The 21377-nt window shown below is 41.6% G+C and overlaps 1 protein-coding gene across 1 annotated transcript in view; it reads left to right on the top strand.

Annotated features, from left to right (window-relative positions):
• The window catches only part of LOC117265409 (plectin), a 199793-nt gene extending 179028 nt beyond the window's left edge, over positions 1-20765 (top strand). The window contains exons 36-74 of the mRNA XM_078171229.1: positions 1188-1848; positions 2050-2106; positions 2242-2412; positions 3637-3803; positions 3912-4071; positions 4180-4264; positions 4634-4878; positions 6248-6367; positions 6554-6661; positions 6769-6987; positions 7306-7509; positions 7604-7835; positions 7957-8183; positions 8279-8401; positions 8484-8585; positions 9026-9127; positions 9295-9459; positions 9630-9785; positions 10122-10319; positions 10753-10881; positions 10978-11148; positions 11234-11389; positions 11501-11707; positions 11800-11919; positions 11999-12168; positions 12271-12430; positions 12786-12980; positions 13620-13745; positions 14066-14209; positions 14408-14596; positions 15169-15283; positions 15407-15573; positions 15692-15854; positions 16054-16208; positions 16309-16383; positions 16585-16702; positions 18038-18183; positions 18612-18732; positions 18880-20765. Of these exons, the coding sequence (XP_078027355.1) occupies positions 1188-1848; positions 2050-2106; positions 2242-2412; positions 3637-3803; positions 3912-4071; positions 4180-4264; positions 4634-4878; positions 6248-6367; positions 6554-6661; positions 6769-6987; positions 7306-7509; positions 7604-7835; positions 7957-8183; positions 8279-8401; positions 8484-8585; positions 9026-9127; positions 9295-9459; positions 9630-9785; positions 10122-10319; positions 10753-10881; positions 10978-11148; positions 11234-11389; positions 11501-11707; positions 11800-11919; positions 11999-12168; positions 12271-12430; positions 12786-12980; positions 13620-13745; positions 14066-14209; positions 14408-14596; positions 15169-15283; positions 15407-15573; positions 15692-15854; positions 16054-16208; positions 16309-16383; positions 16585-16702; positions 18038-18183; positions 18612-18732; positions 18880-18905 (6355 nt within the window). The 3' untranslated portion in view covers positions 18906-20765. The remainder of the gene's footprint in view (positions 1-1187; positions 1849-2049; positions 2107-2241; positions 2413-3636; positions 3804-3911; positions 4072-4179; positions 4265-4633; positions 4879-6247; positions 6368-6553; positions 6662-6768; positions 6988-7305; positions 7510-7603; positions 7836-7956; positions 8184-8278; positions 8402-8483; positions 8586-9025; positions 9128-9294; positions 9460-9629; positions 9786-10121; positions 10320-10752; positions 10882-10977; positions 11149-11233; positions 11390-11500; positions 11708-11799; positions 11920-11998; positions 12169-12270; positions 12431-12785; positions 12981-13619; positions 13746-14065; positions 14210-14407; positions 14597-15168; positions 15284-15406; positions 15574-15691; positions 15855-16053; positions 16209-16308; positions 16384-16584; positions 16703-18037; positions 18184-18611; positions 18733-18879) is intronic.
• The last annotated feature ends 612 nt before the right edge of the window (positions 20766-21377 follow it).

Genomic DNA, 21377 nt, shown 5'->3' with positions numbered 1-21377 from the left:
AATTTTCCTGTTGTTGACCCACATTGCCCCCCCACAGGTCTTTAGTCACCAGGCATGACCTGAGGTGACCTGTTTAATTGTAAATGAACTAGTCCAACCCCTCCTCAGAGGGAGGACCCGGCCTCATCAGGAACCCTCCCTGTGATCTCCTGATGGGCTCACCTCAGCTCCTCTAGACCAAGATAATTACATTCACCTTTAACCCTTCTGTCAAAACAATGAAGGCACTGAGCTGAGGGGGAAGCAGACAGGCTGGCACAGTTTGATATTGTCACTGGCAATGAGTCTTTTCAGTATCATACTAATTTTAGCCAAAAAAGATGTTGACGATTTCATGGTTGGATTTGAAATTGGCATTCAGTAATGTGTAGTGAGAGAAACATCCTGTATCCTACCAGCCCCACTCGTTGATCATGATTGCAAAGCATGTAGTTTTGCTTTTTGCCATAAAAACACCATGATTTTACAGTGCACACGATACTGGTATACTGTTGATCGCTGTTGTTTTCCTACCTACCCCCCACTGCCCTCATACCACTCTGTGTTCCTACCCCACCTCCTCTTGTTTTCACCCCTGAGAAATGAGGCGATGTCTGCGTTTTTATGGCTGTCATATTTGATCAGATCCTTAACGGGTTTCCCAGGACTGGTCCAGGCTGTGTTAGAGAAAGAGCTGGCTCTTTGCCCATGGTTCTGCGTGCCAGGCTAAACAGTGGGATCCTCGACAAGCCTGTCACATTGATTTCTAAGCCCAGAATATTTTGGATGGTGATGTGAGATGGATGGGGAACATGTGTGTATGTGGTCTAAAGGAAGACAAAGGGAAAGCGAACATCCAGGCCAAGTATCTCTGCTGTGGTTCCCTCTGGTCTTTCAGTGCCAAGAAAAGGGCAATGTTGGCACAGAAATTTAGCAAATAAAGGATGCGATAGACTGGGTTCCTTTTGTCTCATGGCAATTTTCTGAAAATGTAAGCTGTGGCAAGCAGTATTTAGTGACTGTAAAGCAGGGAAGTCGTGATTTTAAGAAAGAATATCATTGGTATTTTTTTTTGTTGATTTACACACTTGTTCATTGCATGATGACCCAAAGCCCCCTTGTCTTATTTTAGGTAGCTGAAGGATCTTCCGCATGCATGGCCGAGGGGCCTTACCTCACCTATTACCTCACTAGCCTCTGGGCTGAAGGACTATGGGAAACCTCATCAGCCGGCCCAGTTGCCTGGGCCAGAAGTCCAAGCATGTGAGGTCAGACGAGGACTTCTTGAAGGAGTGCTACCAACGAAGAAGAGAGTGGCAGCCCCCTGAGCAACATGGGGAGGCTAAACCAGAAGTGGCTGTCAAAGACAAAGCAAGGGAGGATGCAAACAAGGAAGGAGAGGTGCAGAAAGACAAGGAGGCACAGGAAATTGATCATAAGAGGGAGGAGGGGGCTCATACTCCCATTTCGGACAAACCCCTCCGCAGCTCTCCTGCCTCCACAATCAGGAGCACCAGTACTTTGGATAATGTGTGGCACGGCAGCCCTTCTCCGATAAAAACATCCAGAAATGGGACACTAACAAGGATAACAGTGCCTCCGGAGTTTGCCAGATCCCCCTTGGCTCACCTGGACAAGAGCGCTGCAGAGAGGAGGGCCAGCTTCCAGAGGAGAGACTCCAGAGAGGGTAGCCCCTGGTCCTGGAAGACTCTGGCATCACGTGAGGTTACGGAGGTGACGGAGGTGACGGAGACGATCGTAACTGAAATCGTGGAAGTGACAGAGTATCCACATGGAGATAAAGGAGGGGACCCCATAGTCACCAGAACTGTAAAAGTCCTGAACGGTGTCGCTGCGGAACTCGCTGAGGTTGATAAAAACACCAACTTTCTACAAACAACACAACAAATCTCATCTGTCCTCCATTTCATCCTTCATTCCTGTCATCTGAACTTCAATTTCTCACCTATACTCGTTCTTTAAAATCAGTGTTTTGTTTCTATAACACCGTGGCAAGAAAGCAGTGACTTTATGAATTGAAACAACATGTGGACTGTCTTTATTTTGCAGCTCCAAAGTGATGGACACTCAAGCTCAGACCAGGATTCCAGCCTGGATAGATGGAGGGTATGTTTTTACCCTTAATTCTTTCCTCCTTGTGTTGTTACAGTAAAACTAGCCATGTATTACCTGGAGTAATTATCCTACAGTGTTTTTATTAATTGATACTTCATCTATTTTTTTGTTATGGTCTTTCTCAAGGGACCAAGATCTGCCTTGGCACTGAGGGATGTGTCAACAGATTCTGACACATTTCTTCAAAACCTGGACGCTTTGCTCACATGGGTCTGTGAGATAGAGGAGCTCACAGCCAATCAGAAACCCCCATCGTCAGAGGTCAAAGTTGTGAAAGCACAGCTCCAAGAACAAAAGGTTTGTTATCACCAACATCAGATCACCTCATTTCATGTTCCAAAAAACATATTTGAAGGGCTATAGTAGTGGGAGTACACCTCAAAGGTTTACCTATAGAAAGGTGTGCTGGGGTCACGGAAAATACAATATAAATTCAGTTCTATTCAGCAGTGAATGGGTGGCGTTCATAGCCACAATGAGCTTCAGTAAGTCTTTGTGAGTATTTCCTGGGGGTATGAAAAAAAGACGGGAAGTCTCTCACCTTTCAGCTGTAATCACACCCATTGTGAGCTCTCTGGATGAGGTGAAACCTGCCTGGCTCTTGACAATGTGAGCTTGACACACGAGACAGGGCTTTTCTCCACGCTGACCTAAAGGCAGAATTAACAAGAATGGGGCTTTGATAAATGTTAATTCTTACCGCAAGCTACGTTATGTCTCTGAAAGTAAAGGGACAGGCCATCCCAAAGTCAGAAATACACGTTTTTCCTCTTACCTGTAGTGCTATTTATTAGTCGAGATTGTTTTAATTAAAGTTGCAGAGTGTTGGAGATATACACTGCACAGATGCCATCTCTCAACTATAATGGAACTTGATAGCAATCAGCCTGTGGTGCTCAAAGCACCAAAAATGCACTACAAAAAATGCATGAGAAATCATGACCCAGTTTTTTTTATCAAACTATATGAACCAAACGTATCACTGAGCTAGCTAACATTACAGCACAGCTGAGGAGGACGCCATTAATGTTTACATTTCATGTTGTCACAAGCCTCATCCTCTCATCCATGAGCAGATGCACTCTTCCCTCTGCGTGGTGATTCGGTTGGCAGGTGTAGTCCAGCAGAAAGAAAATAGTTCCTACGTGAAACTGTTCACAACAAGGTCTGTGGATTATGTTGTTTACTGGGTCATGATTTCTGGAAAAAGATTGCTGTTGAGTTTTAGTGCCATCCAGTTCCATTAAATTTGAGAGAAGGCAGACATCTCTATGGCCGATATCGCCAACAATTGGCATCTCACACCAAAAAAATAGCAAATTCCTAACAAAATTAGCACCACAGGTAGGGGGAAAAATTGTAGTTTTGATTTTTGGGTGAACTGTCCATTTAAATATCAAATATAAGGTAGACATTTTCTGTAGTAATGGCAAAAATGTTTCGATTAAATTCAATAGTCACTTCATCAATAGTAAACCTTTCTTGATTTCATTAAGTATGGCCTTACCTGTTCTTTCACAGCTCCTGCAGCGCCTCCTAACAGACCGAAGGCGCAGCATGGACTCCATGATGTTGGAGGGCCCTCGGCTTGTCGAGGCCCACCCAGGAGAGGAGGGGGAGCAGGAAAAGATCAAGCTCTCCACTCTCAAACAGAAATGGGAGGCCTTACAGCTACAGGCAGAGCAAAGGTCAGCTCCCTTTACTCGCAATATCACACTTTCTTTTGGCAAGGCTCACTGCATGATGCATCTTACTCACCAATGGTAACAATCAGTGGACATTTTTGTTGTTGGTAGGAGGGCAAGTCTGGAGCTCATTCTCCCCAGGGCCCAGCTCTTCCAGGAAGGAGTAGACAGCTTGCAGCAATGGCTCATATCTGTGGAACAGACCCTCGCTGAACTACGCAATGCAGAGAGAGTGATGCTGCATCTGTCAGAGGCCACAGACAGGGCCAAGGTTCAAAATCTACCACATATGGTTCAACTGCATGTGCAGTACAGTAAATATGCATTGTGCTGTTTGAGTCGAGAATTATAACTCTGGCATGCTTTCACCTTTTTTTAGGCTGTTGTGGAGGAGATTCAAGTCAAAACTGCTGAGCTAGGGAAAATACAAAAGTCAGGACACGATCTGATGGAGGCAATTTCAGGTAATGTTTGCTACAAAAGACTAATAGACATTAATATTAGTTTTAAATACCAATCTTAATATTTTAAAATGTTTAAATGTATAGATAATAATATTAATTCATGCTTGTGCATTTGATGTCGTGTGAAATCTGATTAAAGTTTCAAAACAGTGTAACTGAAAAACTTCCATCAGATATCTGTGATCTGTGATTGTAACAGGTCAGTTCTGTGGATCAATACTACAATATTTATCCCTGTAAATAAAACCCTGTCAATCCCTAAAAATATTCTCTTATATATTTTTTTGGATATTGCCAGTGTCTGCACAAATATATTGGTTTTACCTCATGCTGATGTGCCCAGTGTTTGTGATCTGTCCTTTATTTCAGAGGAGGAAGCCCAGCAGGTGCAGGAGAAGATGGATGCTCTGCGTATCCGTTGCTCTGTGTTGAGTCTGAGCAGTCTGGATGTGCTGCAGAGGCTGGAGCAGGCCCTGGAGGCCTCCAGTCGCTGTACCTCTAGCCAGGAGGACCTCCACCTGTGGCTGGGCCGCATCGAGAGGGAGCTCCTGGGGGCAGCAGGAGCACAGACACATGCTGGAGATGCAGTACTATGTGCAGCTGAGAGACAGAGGGTAAGGTTCCCGCTCAATCCTAAAGTGAACCAGTCAGATGCTTTAGCAGTGTTGCTAACGTGAATTATTTTCAATGGAAAGTAGCTGAAGCCTCCTCGATGTTTTGCCAGATTACTGTACGTCGCGTTACAATTAACTGAGTCTGACTTTATGGTAATTACTTTTTTTCTGACTTTACACTTCTGAATAGAACACACATTTGTGTAAGCTAACATTAGGCTACATTTCAGTACCAGTGTTACAAAGTAACGTTAGCTTGTTAACTTCAAATGTGTCAGCTTTTTAACCTAAATAAAGTCACTTTTTTGCTTCTGTAGCTAGCTAACGTTACCTAACTCACGATAAGTACACAACAATTTAACAAAGGCAAAGCAAAGTGCTTTGGTAGATTTAGATAAAATTAATGCTAAATGCTAATACAACTACATACCTAGCTTGCTGTTCAAGTGAGCGTTGCTGACTCCCAAAGGTAATGTTAACGAGTTACTTAGAGCTAACATTAAAAGCTCCAACCGGTTGATTTATCGCAATTGCATTTAGCTATGTGGACATAAATACATACAGCCATACATCTTTCTAACTTAATGGACCTCCATGATGCCTGCATAGCTGATGTTTTAATGTCATTGCAGGAAAAGCAATGTTAATATAGGGATGGAGCCGTCGTTAGGGTGATTAGTTACACCTGGGCTTCTCCTGCTTTAATAGGTGAACAATGTCTGAAAAGGCGAAACTTATACTTGGGCACTAGTTATTGCCCTGATGTTACAGGCCTACTAATGCAAATACAAATTTTTACATTGGGTTTATGCTTCATAAAATACCTTTAAGGCTATTACTTATGTGGTTACATGTGTTTTATTTTTAAGGACACTTTCAAGCATTGTTTTATTGCTTTTATATTTTGATATGTCTATATATCCTGGCTCATATATTTAAATATTTTTTAAATGTTTTTGTCTTAATTTTAAAAAGCATATCAATGTTATTCTTCAATTCCTTTCATATGGCCTATTTTATTTATTTTTTGTATTCTTTACATAGTTTTCATTCAGTTGTGACTGTGTAACTGCTGTAATACTGTTTAACTGTAATCATTTGTACAAACTTATACTTCTCAAGGTTCATAAAGTCATTAATGTTCAAGAACTTTATGTGAACATAAAATCATCATTCGTGTACCCATCATATTAATGGCTTTAAATTTTAATTATAACCCAGATTTATATCATTGCTAGTGTGTTGCCAAGTGGTGTCAGATTTCAAACATAATAGTATTATGTCTCAATTATGATATTTTTTATACACTTTTGTGATATATTTTATATGTTATTAAAGCTATGCTAACGTGCAGTATATTTTGTATCAGCTGGAACAGGCGGTGGTGAAGGAGGTGGCTTGGTTCAGAGACACAGCGCTGAGTCTTGAGAAGCTGAAAACCATTCATCTGGATCCCGAGCTCATAGCAGAACAACTCTATGAGCAGAAGGTCAGGAGACAACACAAATAAAACTGACTAACTAATGAACTAAATGAATACTGTCTCACTTTTAATAAAAAACACTACATGATTATGTGTCTGTCATTTCTAATGTACAAAGATGTGAAGTATCAGATATTAATTTAAATGGTGTTTATCAGGTGAATTTAATTCGATGTGTTATTCCCTGAATAGATTTTGGCCGTAGAGATTCTTCAACACAGGTTCAACATTGAAAAGATGGTGAAGATTGCGGAAATCTTACTGACATACAGTGATGAAGGCGACACAGGCAATTTGCAGGTATTCTCTACACTTCATTTCATGTGACAAATTTACTGATATTGTAAACAAATGTATTTTTAAAGTGTTTACATTTGTATTTATTTTACTGTCACGTCCCCATGCAGACCCCACTAGAGGCCCTACAGGAACAATGCAACACCACCTCAGCCACCAATTCCCATGTGGTCCTGCAGCTTGAGCACGCTCAGTCGCTTCTTCTCCAGTTCTCCGAGGGCTTCGCTGAGGTTTCGCCCTGGCTTGAAGAAACTCAAACCCTAATTGGCCAGCTCTCCCTGAGCACAATTAGCTACGAGGCATTTCGGGAACAACAGGACCTCTTACAGGTACAAGAAACCTGCCTCTCCACATTACAGTGCCAGCTTTTTTTTTATCATACCTTTTTTGTCCAGATCAACAAAGAAGTCCTTTTATACTTCAGTCAGCCCCCATTTTCTCCTGGGTGAATGAGCTGTTCTATTCAAGTACAGTTCACTGACGTTATCTACTTCCTGATAGGCTTACTTTTCAAGAGACAATGTGTATGTTTGTATTTTACCTTCCTCTATACATTTTAGGGATTAGATTATGTCATGTTCTTTCTGAAAGAAATGTCTGTTCTCCACATTGTTATTAAACTTTTCTTTTATCTCTCCTCTGCTCAGGGTCTGAGGGAGTCTATAGCAGAACACAGACCCCTAATTGCACGCTTATGCTCCCTGGCAAAACGCTTGTCAGAGCTAAACCCTGTTCAGGGGGATGACTTCTGTCGAAAGGCTACAGAGGCCGAAGAGCAGCACAGAGCCATCAGAGACCGGGTCAGAGAGACTGCTAATCTACTGGAGGAATCATTGCCTCGATTCACACAGGTAACGGTGCTGGGATAATGCAGAAAATGTTTCATAATAGCACTACACTTGGCAGCATATCACAGATACACTTTGTATCTTTCCTCGTATCTAGCTGAATGAGAGGATGAGCCTTATCAGAGAGAGCCTTGGTCGCCTATGCAATCGCATGCAGACTCCCACCTCCCTTCAAGGCCTCACCCCAAGGATCCAGGAGCAGCTGCAGGACAACAAACACACCCTGGCTGAGCTGTCTAAGCTGGAGCTGGGCCTCGGCAGTGTCAAAACACAGGCAGATGAACTGCTGGCTAACACGCAGGCAGCTGGTGATGGATCTGTCGGCACAGGTAATCATCTTCTATTCAGATATGATGCTGTCCTGATAAACACTGGGCAACAAGTAGCAGTGCTGCTGTAGGAAAAGAGCCAATTCTAAGCAATATCTCTGCTATATCCTTGTGATTTCAGCAATCCAGGAGCGAGTGTCCAGTCTGTCCCAGCTGTGGGATGAGACACATACTCAGGCCCAAGAGAGGGAAAGCTGGCTGCTCAAACTCTTGGATCTTGCCCTGAAGTTCTGGAGCGATGTCAGCGATGTCACGGCTGCTCTCAGTGATGCTCAGCAGGCGGTTTTGGATCTCAACGCCAGTCGAACAGATTCCGAAACAATCCGCCAGAGCCTTGAAACCATGCAGGTTCGTCTGGAGGCTTCTGAAGGAATCATGTGTAAGAAACCTACATGGTTATATAAATATCACTGTATAACCTTTTCTGTCTTTTATTTTTATAGACTCTCAGGGAGGATATTGACAGTTTACAGGGAGATCTGGACACCCTTGGTGTTTTGGGAATGGATCTGATGTCAGCATGTGGGGATACAGACAAACCAGATGTCACAAAGAGCCTGGATGAAGTGAGAAATACATTGAAATAAAATCATTTTGGACTCATCATGTTGTGTTGACTAACTTGAAACCTTGTTTGCCCTCTTAAAGCTTTACTGCACATGGAACAACTTGAGCAAACTGTGGAATGAATGTCACAAAAAGCTGGAGGAGTCCTTGCAGATGGCACTACATTATCAAGACACTATGCAGGTGTGTGTTTATATACAGTGTATACTTACATCATAGAATCATAACCATATCAAACAGGACACTTGGGCCATACTGTCTGACTCAAGCAGTGTTATGGCACCCTGCCAGAGACAAAGCTAGTCTTTTGTTCTGTTGCAAAGTTCAGACACTGACTCCCTGCAGCTTCTTATTTTCGATTGACAGACGGACTGTGTGGTCCTCTGCCAAAGGCAAATGCGTTTAATGGCAAACTGCAAGACAGTATGAACATAAAACTATGTGGAATGTATCCAGCTGCATATGCCAACAGAGTGACATGTTTGGCTGCTTGTAATATAATTTATTCCCTGTTAAAATCACACAACATGGCAATAAGGGCTGAGTGAAACAACAGCTGAGTGATTATACAGTGTATTTTTTATTGTTCGTTAATGCACACTCTGTTAATGTTCTGCTTATAGGGTCTTTTTGAGTGGTTGAAGTCGGCTGAGCTGAGGTCTACTGAAGAGTTCATGGTTGGAACTGACCTGGAGTCAGTAAAAGAGCAGCTGTGTGATCTTAAGGTGAGGTTGATGTACACCTGTAACCATCAATGATAAAAGTTTTTCTGTATGTTGGTTTCATATTATACAGAGACAGTGTTTTAGGCTATGTGTGTTGTATTTTATTATATCAGTCACGATGAAAGTTAATTTCCAAACATATATTCTGTCTTTGTTGTTTCCCTCAGGAATTCAAGCGAGAACTTTACCAGAAGAAAATAGAGATAGAAAGCCTGAACCATCGCTTTGTGTGCCGCCTGTCTCCAGGCTCTGAGCGTCCAGGCTCCGTCTCACCGCTGTGTGATTTCAGACAGCGCTGGGACAGCTTGGAGTCAGAGACTGTCAACAGACAGGTAAGAACATAAGAAATTATGTAGTACTAATATTAGCACTATCATCCACTAAGTGCACAATGTCCCTATATTATTGATTAAAATGTGATGTTGTCTAATATATATAATATATATGTTGTCTAATATATAAGTCTAATATTTAACATTTGTTCCTGTGCTGCTGCCACCAGCATCAGCTGGAGTGTGCTCTGCTGGGTCTGGGTCAGTTCCAAAACACATTGGATGAGCTGCACACATGGCTGTCCCGGACTGCTGAACAACTGCAGGGCAGCCGGCCAATCAGCATCGACCTGCAGGCCTGTGAAATAGAGCTGGCCAAACACAAGGTTGGTGGTGGCCTAAATACGATGATATGTACTTCGTGTAATAAAGCTCCTTCAGACTTTGTAAACAATGAGTCCTGTAACCGTCTTATAGAGCTGTGGGTTTATCTGCTAGATAACACTTTGCCTTGGATGAATAACTTAGACTTCTGTCTCCTTAAAGTGTTCACCAAGGTTTCTACCATGTGTTACCTCTGTTTATTCATACTTACCAACACGGCACACTGCTAAAATCATCTCTTGGCCAACACAGCTCAGACCAGAAAACACTTAGCTCCTAACACTTCCAAACAATGCATTTGAATCACACTTTTCCTCTTATGCTTCTTCTTCTCCAAGGTCTTGCGAAATGATGTCATGTCCCATGTTCGTACGATGGAGTCCCTGAACAAGGCAGGCAGGGGGCTGCTGGAGGTCGGGTCCGGGGACAGTCCACATGGTTTACAGTCTCGGCTGGAGCAACTCAATGACAGCTGGGAGTTTGTCCGCTGTGAGACTGAACGCAGGCAGCTGGAGCTGGAGAACAGACTGAGTCAGGTGAAGAGAGAAAAACAGATCTGTTAATTTGCAACAGTAGCAACAACAGTCACAAAAGAGGATAGTAAAAAATTAACTATATATAGTATATTGTTGGACTATATGTAAGGATTTCCTCAGCACTGTTGCATATTATGTCATTAGCAGTTTATCATGGTGCCCTCTTGTGGTCATTATAAAGGCTTACATAAAAATGTGTAGAGGCACTGGTGCTTTTATTGTCATAAAAAAATTTAAAACATACCTATTATTAAATCATGGTTAGCAGTTGGCAACTGTTGCTCCAATTATGTATAGATAAAATATAAAACAAAGGTTATTATTATTATGATATTACATGATGAAACTTTTCCATAACTAACGTTGTAGTGAACTGACGGCCACATCACCATCGAAGATGCTGCATTCATTCTGTTGGGTTTTTTTTCTGCAGGTGCAAGATGTTACAATGGAGATTCAGGATCTCCTGCAGTGGCTGGAGAACACAGACCTGAGACTCTCCTCCTCCAAAACCATGTGGGGTATGCCGGACTCAGCCAGTGAAAGGCTCAATGCACACTTGGTAAGACTAACCAGACTTTTAAAATAAAGAGACATGCAATAAATAAGAATATTGTAACCCATTAAACATATACTTCCTCTCTATAAACTTTAAAAGGAGTTGTGCAATGAGATGGAGTCAAAGCTCCACAGCTACACAGATGTGAAGAACGCCATCCACAGGATGCTGGAGAGCAGCAACGTTGTGCGGGGATCGAGCACAGAGCACAGCCTATCTATCCTTGAGCAGAAATGGGCATCTGTTTACAACAAAGTCCAGGAGCGAAAGGTTACTTAACTTTTCATGTGTCATCCTGTAGATTTTTCATTAATTTAGTGCATGATTAAATCTGATTGTCATATTGTTCCCACAGGCAAGGCTAACAGAAGGACTGAGTCTGGCCAAGGAGTTTCACAGTAACATCCAGGAACTTCTCACGAAGATGAGCAAGTGTGAAGAGGCTGTCGGGCTTCTTCCTGCTCCCAGTTTTGTTCTGGACAAAGTTTGTACTCAACTGCAGGAGCACAGAGTGAGTCTTTTTACACAGGCTGTAGTCTTTCTATGTCTGCCTCAGATCCAGAGTTACATACATGTTTGGAAGTATTCATTTTTGCCTCATAAAATACTTTTATTTGTACAGACACTGGTGAATGAGTTAAACGGTTACGGGGAGAAGAAGACCACAGTGGAGAACACAGCCCGCAGGCTAATAGAACTGAGCAGGAAGGAAGACTGTGACATCATTCATAACCTAATCATGACCGTCCAGGATCGCCACAAAAAGCTACAGCAGCGTGTTTCAGAAAGAGGCAGGACGCTGGAGGAGGTCAAGAAGAATGCCAAACAGGTATGACATTATATTGAAGCCAATATAAATGGATGGCCATTTGTGCCACTCAGAGGAACTTTAACATATTTATCTTTTTCCTCAAATTTCAGTTCAGTGAATCATGGCGCCTACTGGTGGACTGGATGACGGAGGTAGAGCAGACGTTAGACACACATAAAGAGATCGCTGTGTCCCACGAGGAGATTAAACAACAGCTGACTGAACAGAAGGTGCAGTAGGCCTCACAGTGAATTCAACTTATGCTATATGTTTATGAATTCCTTCACTGATCCATTACTTTATAATTAGGAGTTCCAGAAACTGCTGAGGTCAAAGAGGCCCATGTACGAAGCTACGCTGAAGAATGGACGCAGCCTTCATGAAAGAGCTCAAACCGGCCATGATAGACAGCATCTGGAAAATCTACTGGCTGAACTCAAAGACACGTGGGACACCATCAGTGGCAAGTCTATGGAGAGGTATGACACTGTACTACAGTTGACAGGGACACAGTCAGATTTCTGTCGTGTATTTAAAAAGGGTTGATCTTGAAGATGTGCCTTGTGGTTTGTTTCTCTCAGACAACACAAGCTGGAGGAAGCACTGCTGTTCTCAGGTAGATTCACGGATGCTCTCCAGGCACTAAATGACTGGCTGTACAGAGCGGAGCCCCAACTAGCTGAGGACGTTCCTGTTGGTGGAGACAAAGACATGGTCAACAACCTAATCGACAAACACAAGGTACAGTGCCTATAATGCATTTTAATATGTGGCCTCAGTAATAAGCAATGCTGAACACACTGGCATAAGTACAGTTCAGTTTAAAGCTATAGCATATACATCATATTTACAATAAAATCAGGATTCATGCTAATATTTGTACATAATTTAATGCCTTGTTTAACTGCTGTAAACAGATAATTACATTATTATATTACGTTATTTGTTGGCAGTGATTATACTGGTAATCTGGTAATTATTTCTTGATATAATTTGCTATTATGCCTGTCCTCTCATGGCATATGTTGCACCAGTTTCTTCTCAATGCTGTCTTGTAGCGAAATTGCAGTTTCATAGCAAATGTTCTTTCTCTCAGGCCTTCCAAAAAGAGTTAGGGAAGCGAGCCGGATGCATCAGGACCCTGAAACGCTCCGTGAGGGATCTGACCAGGAGTAGCACAGCTGATGCTCACTGGCTGCAGGAGCAGATGGACGAGCTAGAGGGCCGCTGGGAGGCTGTGTGCAAACTGTCCGTCAGCAAGCAAGACAGACTGGAGGCTGCGCTTCAGCAGGTACTTCTCACATATAATAATAATAGTGGGCGATAAATGAGCTTTCAGTCTATACGCGACCAGAATTTTGTTCCCATTCCTTGTGTATTGGAAATGACTGATTTGCTGCACAGAGTAAGCTGGGATACCTGTGATGCCGATCAAGCTGGCATGACAGTTAGGAAATTTAAGTGGCAGAACTGGTGACTTTCTGAACAGCTCTTTGTACAACCAAGAAATGCTACAGTGAGACTGATGATACATTTACTGTAGTTGACAATCTATGTAAAAAAAAAATACTGTACTCATAAATACTGACTTTGTAAAATATGACAGAAAACACTGTTGCTCATTCGTAAATAAAACACTTGGAGCTCGGGGAGAAGGGCGCGGGGGATTGTGGGATGGACATAAGCAACTGGCAGGACAGTTTGGACATGAGTTTATGTGATATGATTGCATATGGTGGTTGCATGCACCCTAAAGCTGCTGTTGTGTTCCACTCAGAATGTTGTTAGGCTGGAAAAGTCAAACAAACTTCAAGTCTCATTTGAATAGACACCCACATGTAAAATTCTAGTTGACTGGCTGATATCTGACCATAAACAGTTGATAAGTAACCCCCTCTCTTATCTTAACCTTTCCCTTTGTTTTCATTAGGCTGAAAAGTTTGACGGCCTTGTCCACTCCTTCATGGAGCGCCTCACAGAGGCAGAGAGGATACTGAAATACGGGGTGATACCAGAGGAGGAGGACGGTTTGCTTGCTTTCCGCAATCAACACGAGGTCAGTATAATGTGATACTTTATCACTTCCTGAAGGGAAGTTGTGCTTCAGGGGAGGTCAAGGCTCTGGGTCAGCTGCAGAATACCTGATAAGGATCCAGTATTGTAGTAGGTAGTTAGGCAGGGTGGATATTTACGCGCTCTCATGCTTGAACTCATTCAACCTGTTGATGGATGGATACTCTGACCAGTAGTTAGTATCCTGCTGCCACAAACTGCTTAAACAATGTTTAAAATTAGTGACGTTCTATTGTACTGCCTATATGAGAATGTGTTTTACTTGATATAAAGCTGAATACATTTTTTTCTCCCCCTCTAAAGGAATCAATGGATGCCTTGCAGACTCAGGCTGTGGAGTTACAGAACATTCAGTGTCTGGGTGAGGAGATCCTGTCCTCCTGTCACCCAGACTCTATAATCACCCTAAAATCTTGGATCAGTGTCACCAAGACCCGCTATGAGGAGGTGAGCACTGTCATGCCTGCGTTATAAGTAATAGCAGATTATATATGTTCAACCTTTGTAATCCATGATAAATGAAAATGTTTTTACCGACACTGTTTCAATACCTTTGGCATTCTTAAATGTAAAACAGTGACAACATTTGAGAGCATCTGAATGGAACAAATGTAATTTCCTCCCCCTACTTGTTTCCTGAGTCAGGTTCAAACCTGGGCTCAGCAGCAGGGCCAGAAGATCCAGGCCAGCTTGGCAGCACTGGAGGCAGAGAGAGAGGAAGTCCAGAGGCTGCTGGACTGGATCTCGTCAGCAGAGGAAGCCCTCAACCTCAGAGAGCAGGAGCCTCTGCCTGAGTCCACAGAGGAGAACCAAGAACTGATCGAGCAGCACACAGTACGATGTTTCTCTGTTCTATAAGCTACCTACCATGTCACTGAAAATATTACTTTATTATTTGGCATCAAAATATGTGGTCTGAGGAATTCAAATAGCAACTTGGGAACTATTTAACCAAAATAGCAAAATTATTTTACAGAGATTTGTTTCGTTTTTTAATCCTACAATGTAGTTATAGCATACTTTACCCTTGTGAAATGGACTGCACTTGTATCGTGCCATATTAGTCTTTTAACCACTCAAATTGCTTTTTACGCTACGAGTCACATTCACCCAATCACACAAACATTCACACACTGGTGGCCGAGGCTACCGAACAAGGTGCCACCTGCTACAGAGCTATAAACACACTCACACACTGATGGAACAGCCATCGAGAGTAATTCAAGGTTCAGTATCTTGTTCAAGGATACTTCGACATGTAGACTGGAAGAGCCGGGGATCGAACCACTTGTCTTCTGATTAGTGGACGACCCGCTCTGCCTTTTTAGCCACAGGTTACAGAACTTTAAGAACGTAAAGGAGCATCTTTGCTGTACCATGTCATCACTGATCATTCTTTCCTGCAGGTATTCATGGAGGAGTTGAATAAAAAGTTTCCAGAAGTTGAACATGCGACAAAGTCCTGCAAACACAAGAGCATTTCTAAACAGCAAGTTTCCCCCAGCAAACGGCCACTCACAAGTAAGACACCATGAAAACAGCATTATTACAATTGACAACTTGATGACGATTTCATCTTACTGTTAATGAAATGAGTTGCCTGAGCTGATTCCAGGACTCACATGTTGTTGTTTCTCCTTCCAGAGAGGAGGAGCACTCTGAAGCTGCAGCCCACTGTACCTATTCCCCTGGAGCACCTTGACCCCCAGACCCCAGAGCTCAGTCAGCTGGTCAAAGAGTGGCAGAAACTTTGGCTCCTGGCTGTGGCGAGACAAAACCGTCTGGAGCAACAACAGCAAACACTCAAAGAGGTTACTGTACTTTCTGAAATGTTAAAAACAAAGCTGGCCAATATATTGTGGTAAAAGTCATTTGTGTTCGGTTTACCCAGCATTAATGACTAACATAGATGTTATTTATTTTATTCAGATGGAAGAATTTGCAAACTTCGACTTCAATATTTGGCGAAAGCGTTACATGCAATGGATTAGTCATTTGAAATCACGGATCTTAGACGTGTTCCGCAGCATTGACAGGGACCAGGATGGACGCATCAGCCAGAAGGAGTTTGTTGATTATGTCCTTGCTTCTAGTAAGTGCCCTGTGTTCAGTGTCAGAAGACAGCTTCAAGACAAGTCCATTTGAAATGATCAATGATTCCTTTTACTCAGGCAGATTTCTATATGACTATCCCCATTGTTTTGTGTATTAACTGTTGTTTAAAATGCTATGCTGCATACGTGTAAGTACACAGTTTTAAATCCTCTGGGGTTTACATCCCTCTGCTGTAGAATTTCCCACCAACTCTCTGGAGATGAACGCAGTAGCAAACATCTTTGACTTGAACAGTGACGGCTTTATTGACTACTATGAGTTTGTGAGCGCGCTTCACCCCAGCAGAGATCCCTACAGGAGAACACTGGATGCAGATCAAATCAACGAAGAGGTGTGAACAGTGTGCGCACAAGAAAACGCACAAATGCAGATTGATTTATTAGAGGACACTCACTGTTATACTTACTGAGAGATTATCTCATTGTCTTTAGGTGAGTCGGCAGGTGTCACAGTGTAACTGTCCCAAGAGGTTCCAAGTGGAGCAAATAAGTGCCAACAGATACAGGGTGAGTCATTTTTATGGACAGTTTTAAAACATATTATAGCAGCTTCTGAATTATATTTTAACGTCTGATTTCCATTGGCCCACACAGGAAGTGATACTGGTTACATTTCCTGGTCCTACAGAAGCATGTCATTTCTTGCAAAATGTAACAAGTTCTTTAAAAAGTATAACTTGCAATTTGTGTTTTGTCTCTTTGCTGCAGTTTGGAGATTCCCAACAGTTGCGGATGGTCCGTATCCTGCGCAGCACGTTGATGGTCAGGGTGGGGGGAGGCTGGACGGCTCTAGATGAGTTCCTGGTAAAGAATGACCCCTGCAGAGGTCAGTACACTGCTCCTGACTGCCAATCATATCCGCCTTATCATATCTTCATATCTATCTTATCATATTTTCTTAACAAAACACCTTTTAATCAATGTTATGTGCTGTAAAGTCTTCAGTGTCTGGTGGGACTAAATGTGATACCTGCTGCTTGGATCCATACATACAACAGATAACCTAAACACATATTTGGCGTCATGCTATCTGACAGTATATTTGTAACTAATGTCAAATATTATATATGAACATGTAGCATTTTTAAATGATCAAGCATGCATGCATCTTGCCAGGAACCAGACAAATCTGCCGGCTCATGTTTTATTTGCTCTGGCAGATGCGTCTGGTCTCCCTCCAGTTTGACAGATTTCCAGCAGCCTGACACATGTCAGGCCAATTACAACTGTTTATCTAGTATGGGGCAATGATTTAATATTTGGGAAGAAGACCATAAACAGGAGCGCTGTTGAGGCAATTAAAAAACAACCAAGATGGCTACAGCTGATGTGGAACTTTCTGCAGAAGCTGCTGTTGCATTGGTTTTAAACAAACTTAATCAGAATCAGAATTCATTACAGTTGCTCTGATGTAAAGAATAGAGTATTATGAGAATTAGGAATAAGAGTATCAAATAGAAGTATGTAAATATAAAGCAAAAAGATATAATAGAAATTAAAATGTGCATTAAAATAAAATCAAATAGAATTTGCATTATGTTACAGTGATTAACACTAGTACTTAAGATGTTAAATATAAATATATATATAATATATATATATAGTCACTGTGCTGAGGCTGTAAGGCTGTGAAGTGGACAATATAATGAATCAACTGCACTTAAAGCTTTCCTTGAGAAGAAAAGTGTATTTTCCATACTTCTGAAAGGTTTGACAAAAGTTAAAAACTTAGGGCAAGTCCCTCCCTAATGTGCTGTGTATGGCCACCTACACCTGGCGGACATGGTCATTGCCGTACATCACATGTTGATAACCTTTTGATAATGCCCCTTAGAAATCAAAAATGGACTGAGAGGTTCCAGACTAATTTTCATTTTTAAGTAGATCTGGCAGTGTCAGGCTACCATGCATCTATTAAAACTGCTCAAACATGTGTGTGTTCCACTTAAAATCTATTGCTGGTAAAGTTTTGATATTCTAGTATGTTTTCTGTGAGCATTACCTACATTTGAAGAAGTTTTTATACATATTGATATCGACAGTCTTGCTTCAATTATTTATGTTTACAGAGCCTGCTGGCTGCTATAGGAGGAGTGGCTGCTATACATTAAACCATGTTTATACAGTATTCTGTTAAATTCTCCTGCTGTGTCACCAACAGTGAAAGGCAGGACCAACCTGAAGATCAAGGAGAAGTACTTGTCTCCTGCAGGAAGCACTTCTAAGGGTTTGACTGTCAGCAGGTCCAACTCGAGCCTCAGCCTCTACAGCAGTGCCTCCGCCCCCACCAGCCCCATGACACGCAAGGCAAGACATAAGCTGTACCCCATTATTTTGTAAATTATTTAGAGGCTACATGTGCTAATTTAATACCAACATATCATGGCTACACCAGTTTTAAGACACTGTGGTTTTTACCATTAACACAATAAACTATCCCGAGGTGAGGCAAATGTGCTCTATTTACATTTTTCACATTGTCTTTAATAAACCATCTTTACATACATTTACCTCTTCTAATTTACAAATAAGACACATCATCCAGTTCTATTCTTGTCACTGCAAAGTTTCATCTTCTTGTTAGCTTGACTAGGGAAAATGCAGTTAGCAAAATGGAGTTTTCTTGAATATGCTTTTGAAGAAAATAAAATGCTACATGTAGTGACTTTCCATTAGCAGTTAAAAAATGCTATTGAAATATCTTAATTTAAGTAGTCTAATATTTCTTGCTTCAGGCGTTACTCCGCAGAAGTTTCTCAGGTGACCGCTGCATCCGTCCCAGAAGCTCCATCGCTGCTTTGGGCTCTGATCTACAGTTTGCCACAGCAGGAGATGACAATTCTCCCTCACCATCAGGTCAGCTAATCATTATTTTTAATGAAATTTGCTTTGTCATGCATCCTGCAGAAGTACAGTTCTCACTGGATACACAAACATGAAAAGAACTTGAGAACTGGTGAGTTAACCCCGTCCTTTCTGTTTTCTTTCATGTGCACCGTCTAGACGAAGCTGAGAGGTTACCCACATGATTAACTCAGCCTCTGAGAACCATGTGTGTGCTGCAGTGCGGAGCCCAAACACAGCCTTGGGGCCCTCGAAACAGAGTGATAAGAAGAAGTAACGTGATAGAGGGGCCAAAAACAATGCATCAGTCACGTCTGAAAGCAGACACTGACAGAAGAGTACAGAGAGGGTCACCAGAGGTGATGGTAAAGGGTCTTTAACTTTGAAAAAGCTGTGTGAAGATCATGTGTGCTCTGTGTGGAGGTCAGTCCAGATGCAAGGCAAAGATTTTATTTGTCCCCAGTTGCATTTCATACAGTAGTATCTGATTGCGTAGAAAGTAGGAATTGAAAAGTTCTGCATGGATGCTTATTGCATGATAGCCAGAGCCTTGCTTAAATCAGATTTAGTTTTTGTTCCAGCATATTCTTTTTTTAGTTGTAAAGATGAGCAAAGTCAGACAGTACTATAATACTCTTGTCATGGACAGTAACGTGAATTTTAAGTGACATACAGTGAGACCATGTGTGTACATGATATATAAAGGTGTTGTACTGTCTGACTGCCCCAACTAGCATCCAAAAAAAAGACACATATACCAAAATCATATGTATGTGAAGGGTACAGTACGCTGTCCATCAGCTTTGTGATATTATTTTATTTCATTCCATGAAGATGACGTTGTTGGCAGGGCCACACTGTTTTTGTCTTTTAGCTTTTTTTTTTTGACGCCGTGTTTTCAAATGATTATGTATTTTTATCGTTCTTTATTGTAAGGATGTTTTAAACACTGGAGATGGTGTGGTGAACAATGCACTGACAGGTCATTGTTGATTTATAGAGATTATTTTCTCAGGATTGGTTTTGCCTTTGGATGTACGTATTTCTATGGAACATTACTGTGAAAATGTAGACGTGTTTTCCTTTAACAGTGTACTTCCTGTGAAAGTTTTGTTTAGCACATACTTTTCATAAAAATGCACTTTTTCTGTGTCCTACTACTGAAGATAGGTTGTTTTGCTAAGTGGGAAATTTGGCAGTTGTCGTGAGTAAGAGAATTAATATTTCATGAGAATACACTGGAGGTGACACGTCTGGTCTAACTGTAGTTCTTGCTTGATTTCCTTTACCAGCCTCTTCTACCAAAAGCAGTATATTTTTCATTTTCTTTATTTCTGTCTCGCTGCTCTTTTTCCTTCAACCTCCAATCCATTCAGAAATTCTCACAAACATTTTGATTTTATGACTCTACTTTCACAGGTGTTAAAGAAACATGTAAGACGCTACATCTGTTTCTTCCAAAGTTTACTGATAATCCTGAAGATACCAATATGCATCGTTTCTGCAAAGAAATACTGAAATACATTTTCCCAAGAGAGAATCAACTGCAGCTCCACCATCAATACTGCAGAGGCTGTTCAGTGTTGCACTGTGCCTGGCTTTCGCTCTGGTTCTATTATAGAGCAGTTAATACGTTATCAGCAGTGTGAGGTCGCTGTATTTGTACGTGTACGTTTCTACTAGACCTACCTTACACACAAGACAGTAGCTTATGTACCCATTTGCAATTGGTCTATGCATTTGTCAAAAAATGATTTTTTAAAAGTCAAAACTGTTTTTACATGATGAACTCTCGGCCTCAATGTGTTGATGTTGGAGGAGGTTAAAATTTTACTGTACTGTAAAAAGCCAATAATAGCCAGATTTGACTCCTATTGCTATGCACCCTAATCTTTCTGTACTGTACATGTTTCTATACCCAGCACTCATTCTGATGTCTAATTTAGGGAAACTGTAGATGAATGTCACTAATAATTTTACGTCCTCTTGTATAAAAATAAATCTTTTTGTAATAAAAAATAAAAATAAAAAAATTGCCAAGCTTACTCCCTTATTGATATCGCACAGTGCTGCTTTCATGTTATTTTCCCAGAAATTACAGATGGAAGACAAATGATCACACTGACGCAGGCTGCCTGCAGTTAGACATATCTAATGAGGAGTTTATTTAAGACACACAGTGTGTACATTTGTTCAGTTTGGCTAACTAATATGTTGGTTTATCTGTATTTTCTAAGCTTACTATTTTGCCATTTAGGGGCAGCACAAACAAGCTGTGATTCAAAGACTGTATGAAAGAAGTGGACAGAGCAATAAATTCACCCATTGGTTAGTGGACTACTGTTTTGAAGCCCCTAGTTTGGCATTTTATCAGTCGCCATCTTGTTTTTTTTGGAGCCAGAAATGACCATATTTGGACGAGAGGGTGGAGCTGTGGAGGAGTGAGGGGTGGGTCTCACTGGGGACCACAAGGACTGAGGACTATGTTGACACAGAGCCTACGTTTTAGGTATGGCATCAATTCAATGCAGAAGTATAAATTCTACTTTAGATGCATTGGTCCTTTTCCAAAAAAAAATGACATCGTTACTAGCGGTGTTCAAACTGATGCCGCCTTTCAGAGTTATAATCTGATGCCACCCGATAGTGTACAATAT

Source organism: Epinephelus lanceolatus, chromosome 10, assembly GCF_041903045.1.
Source record: "Epinephelus lanceolatus isolate andai-2023 chromosome 10, ASM4190304v1, whole genome shotgun sequence".
Classification (NCBI taxonomy): Eukaryota; Metazoa; Chordata; class Actinopteri; order Perciformes; family Serranidae; genus Epinephelus; species Epinephelus lanceolatus.
This window is presented reverse-complemented; position numbering and strand designations above follow the sequence as displayed.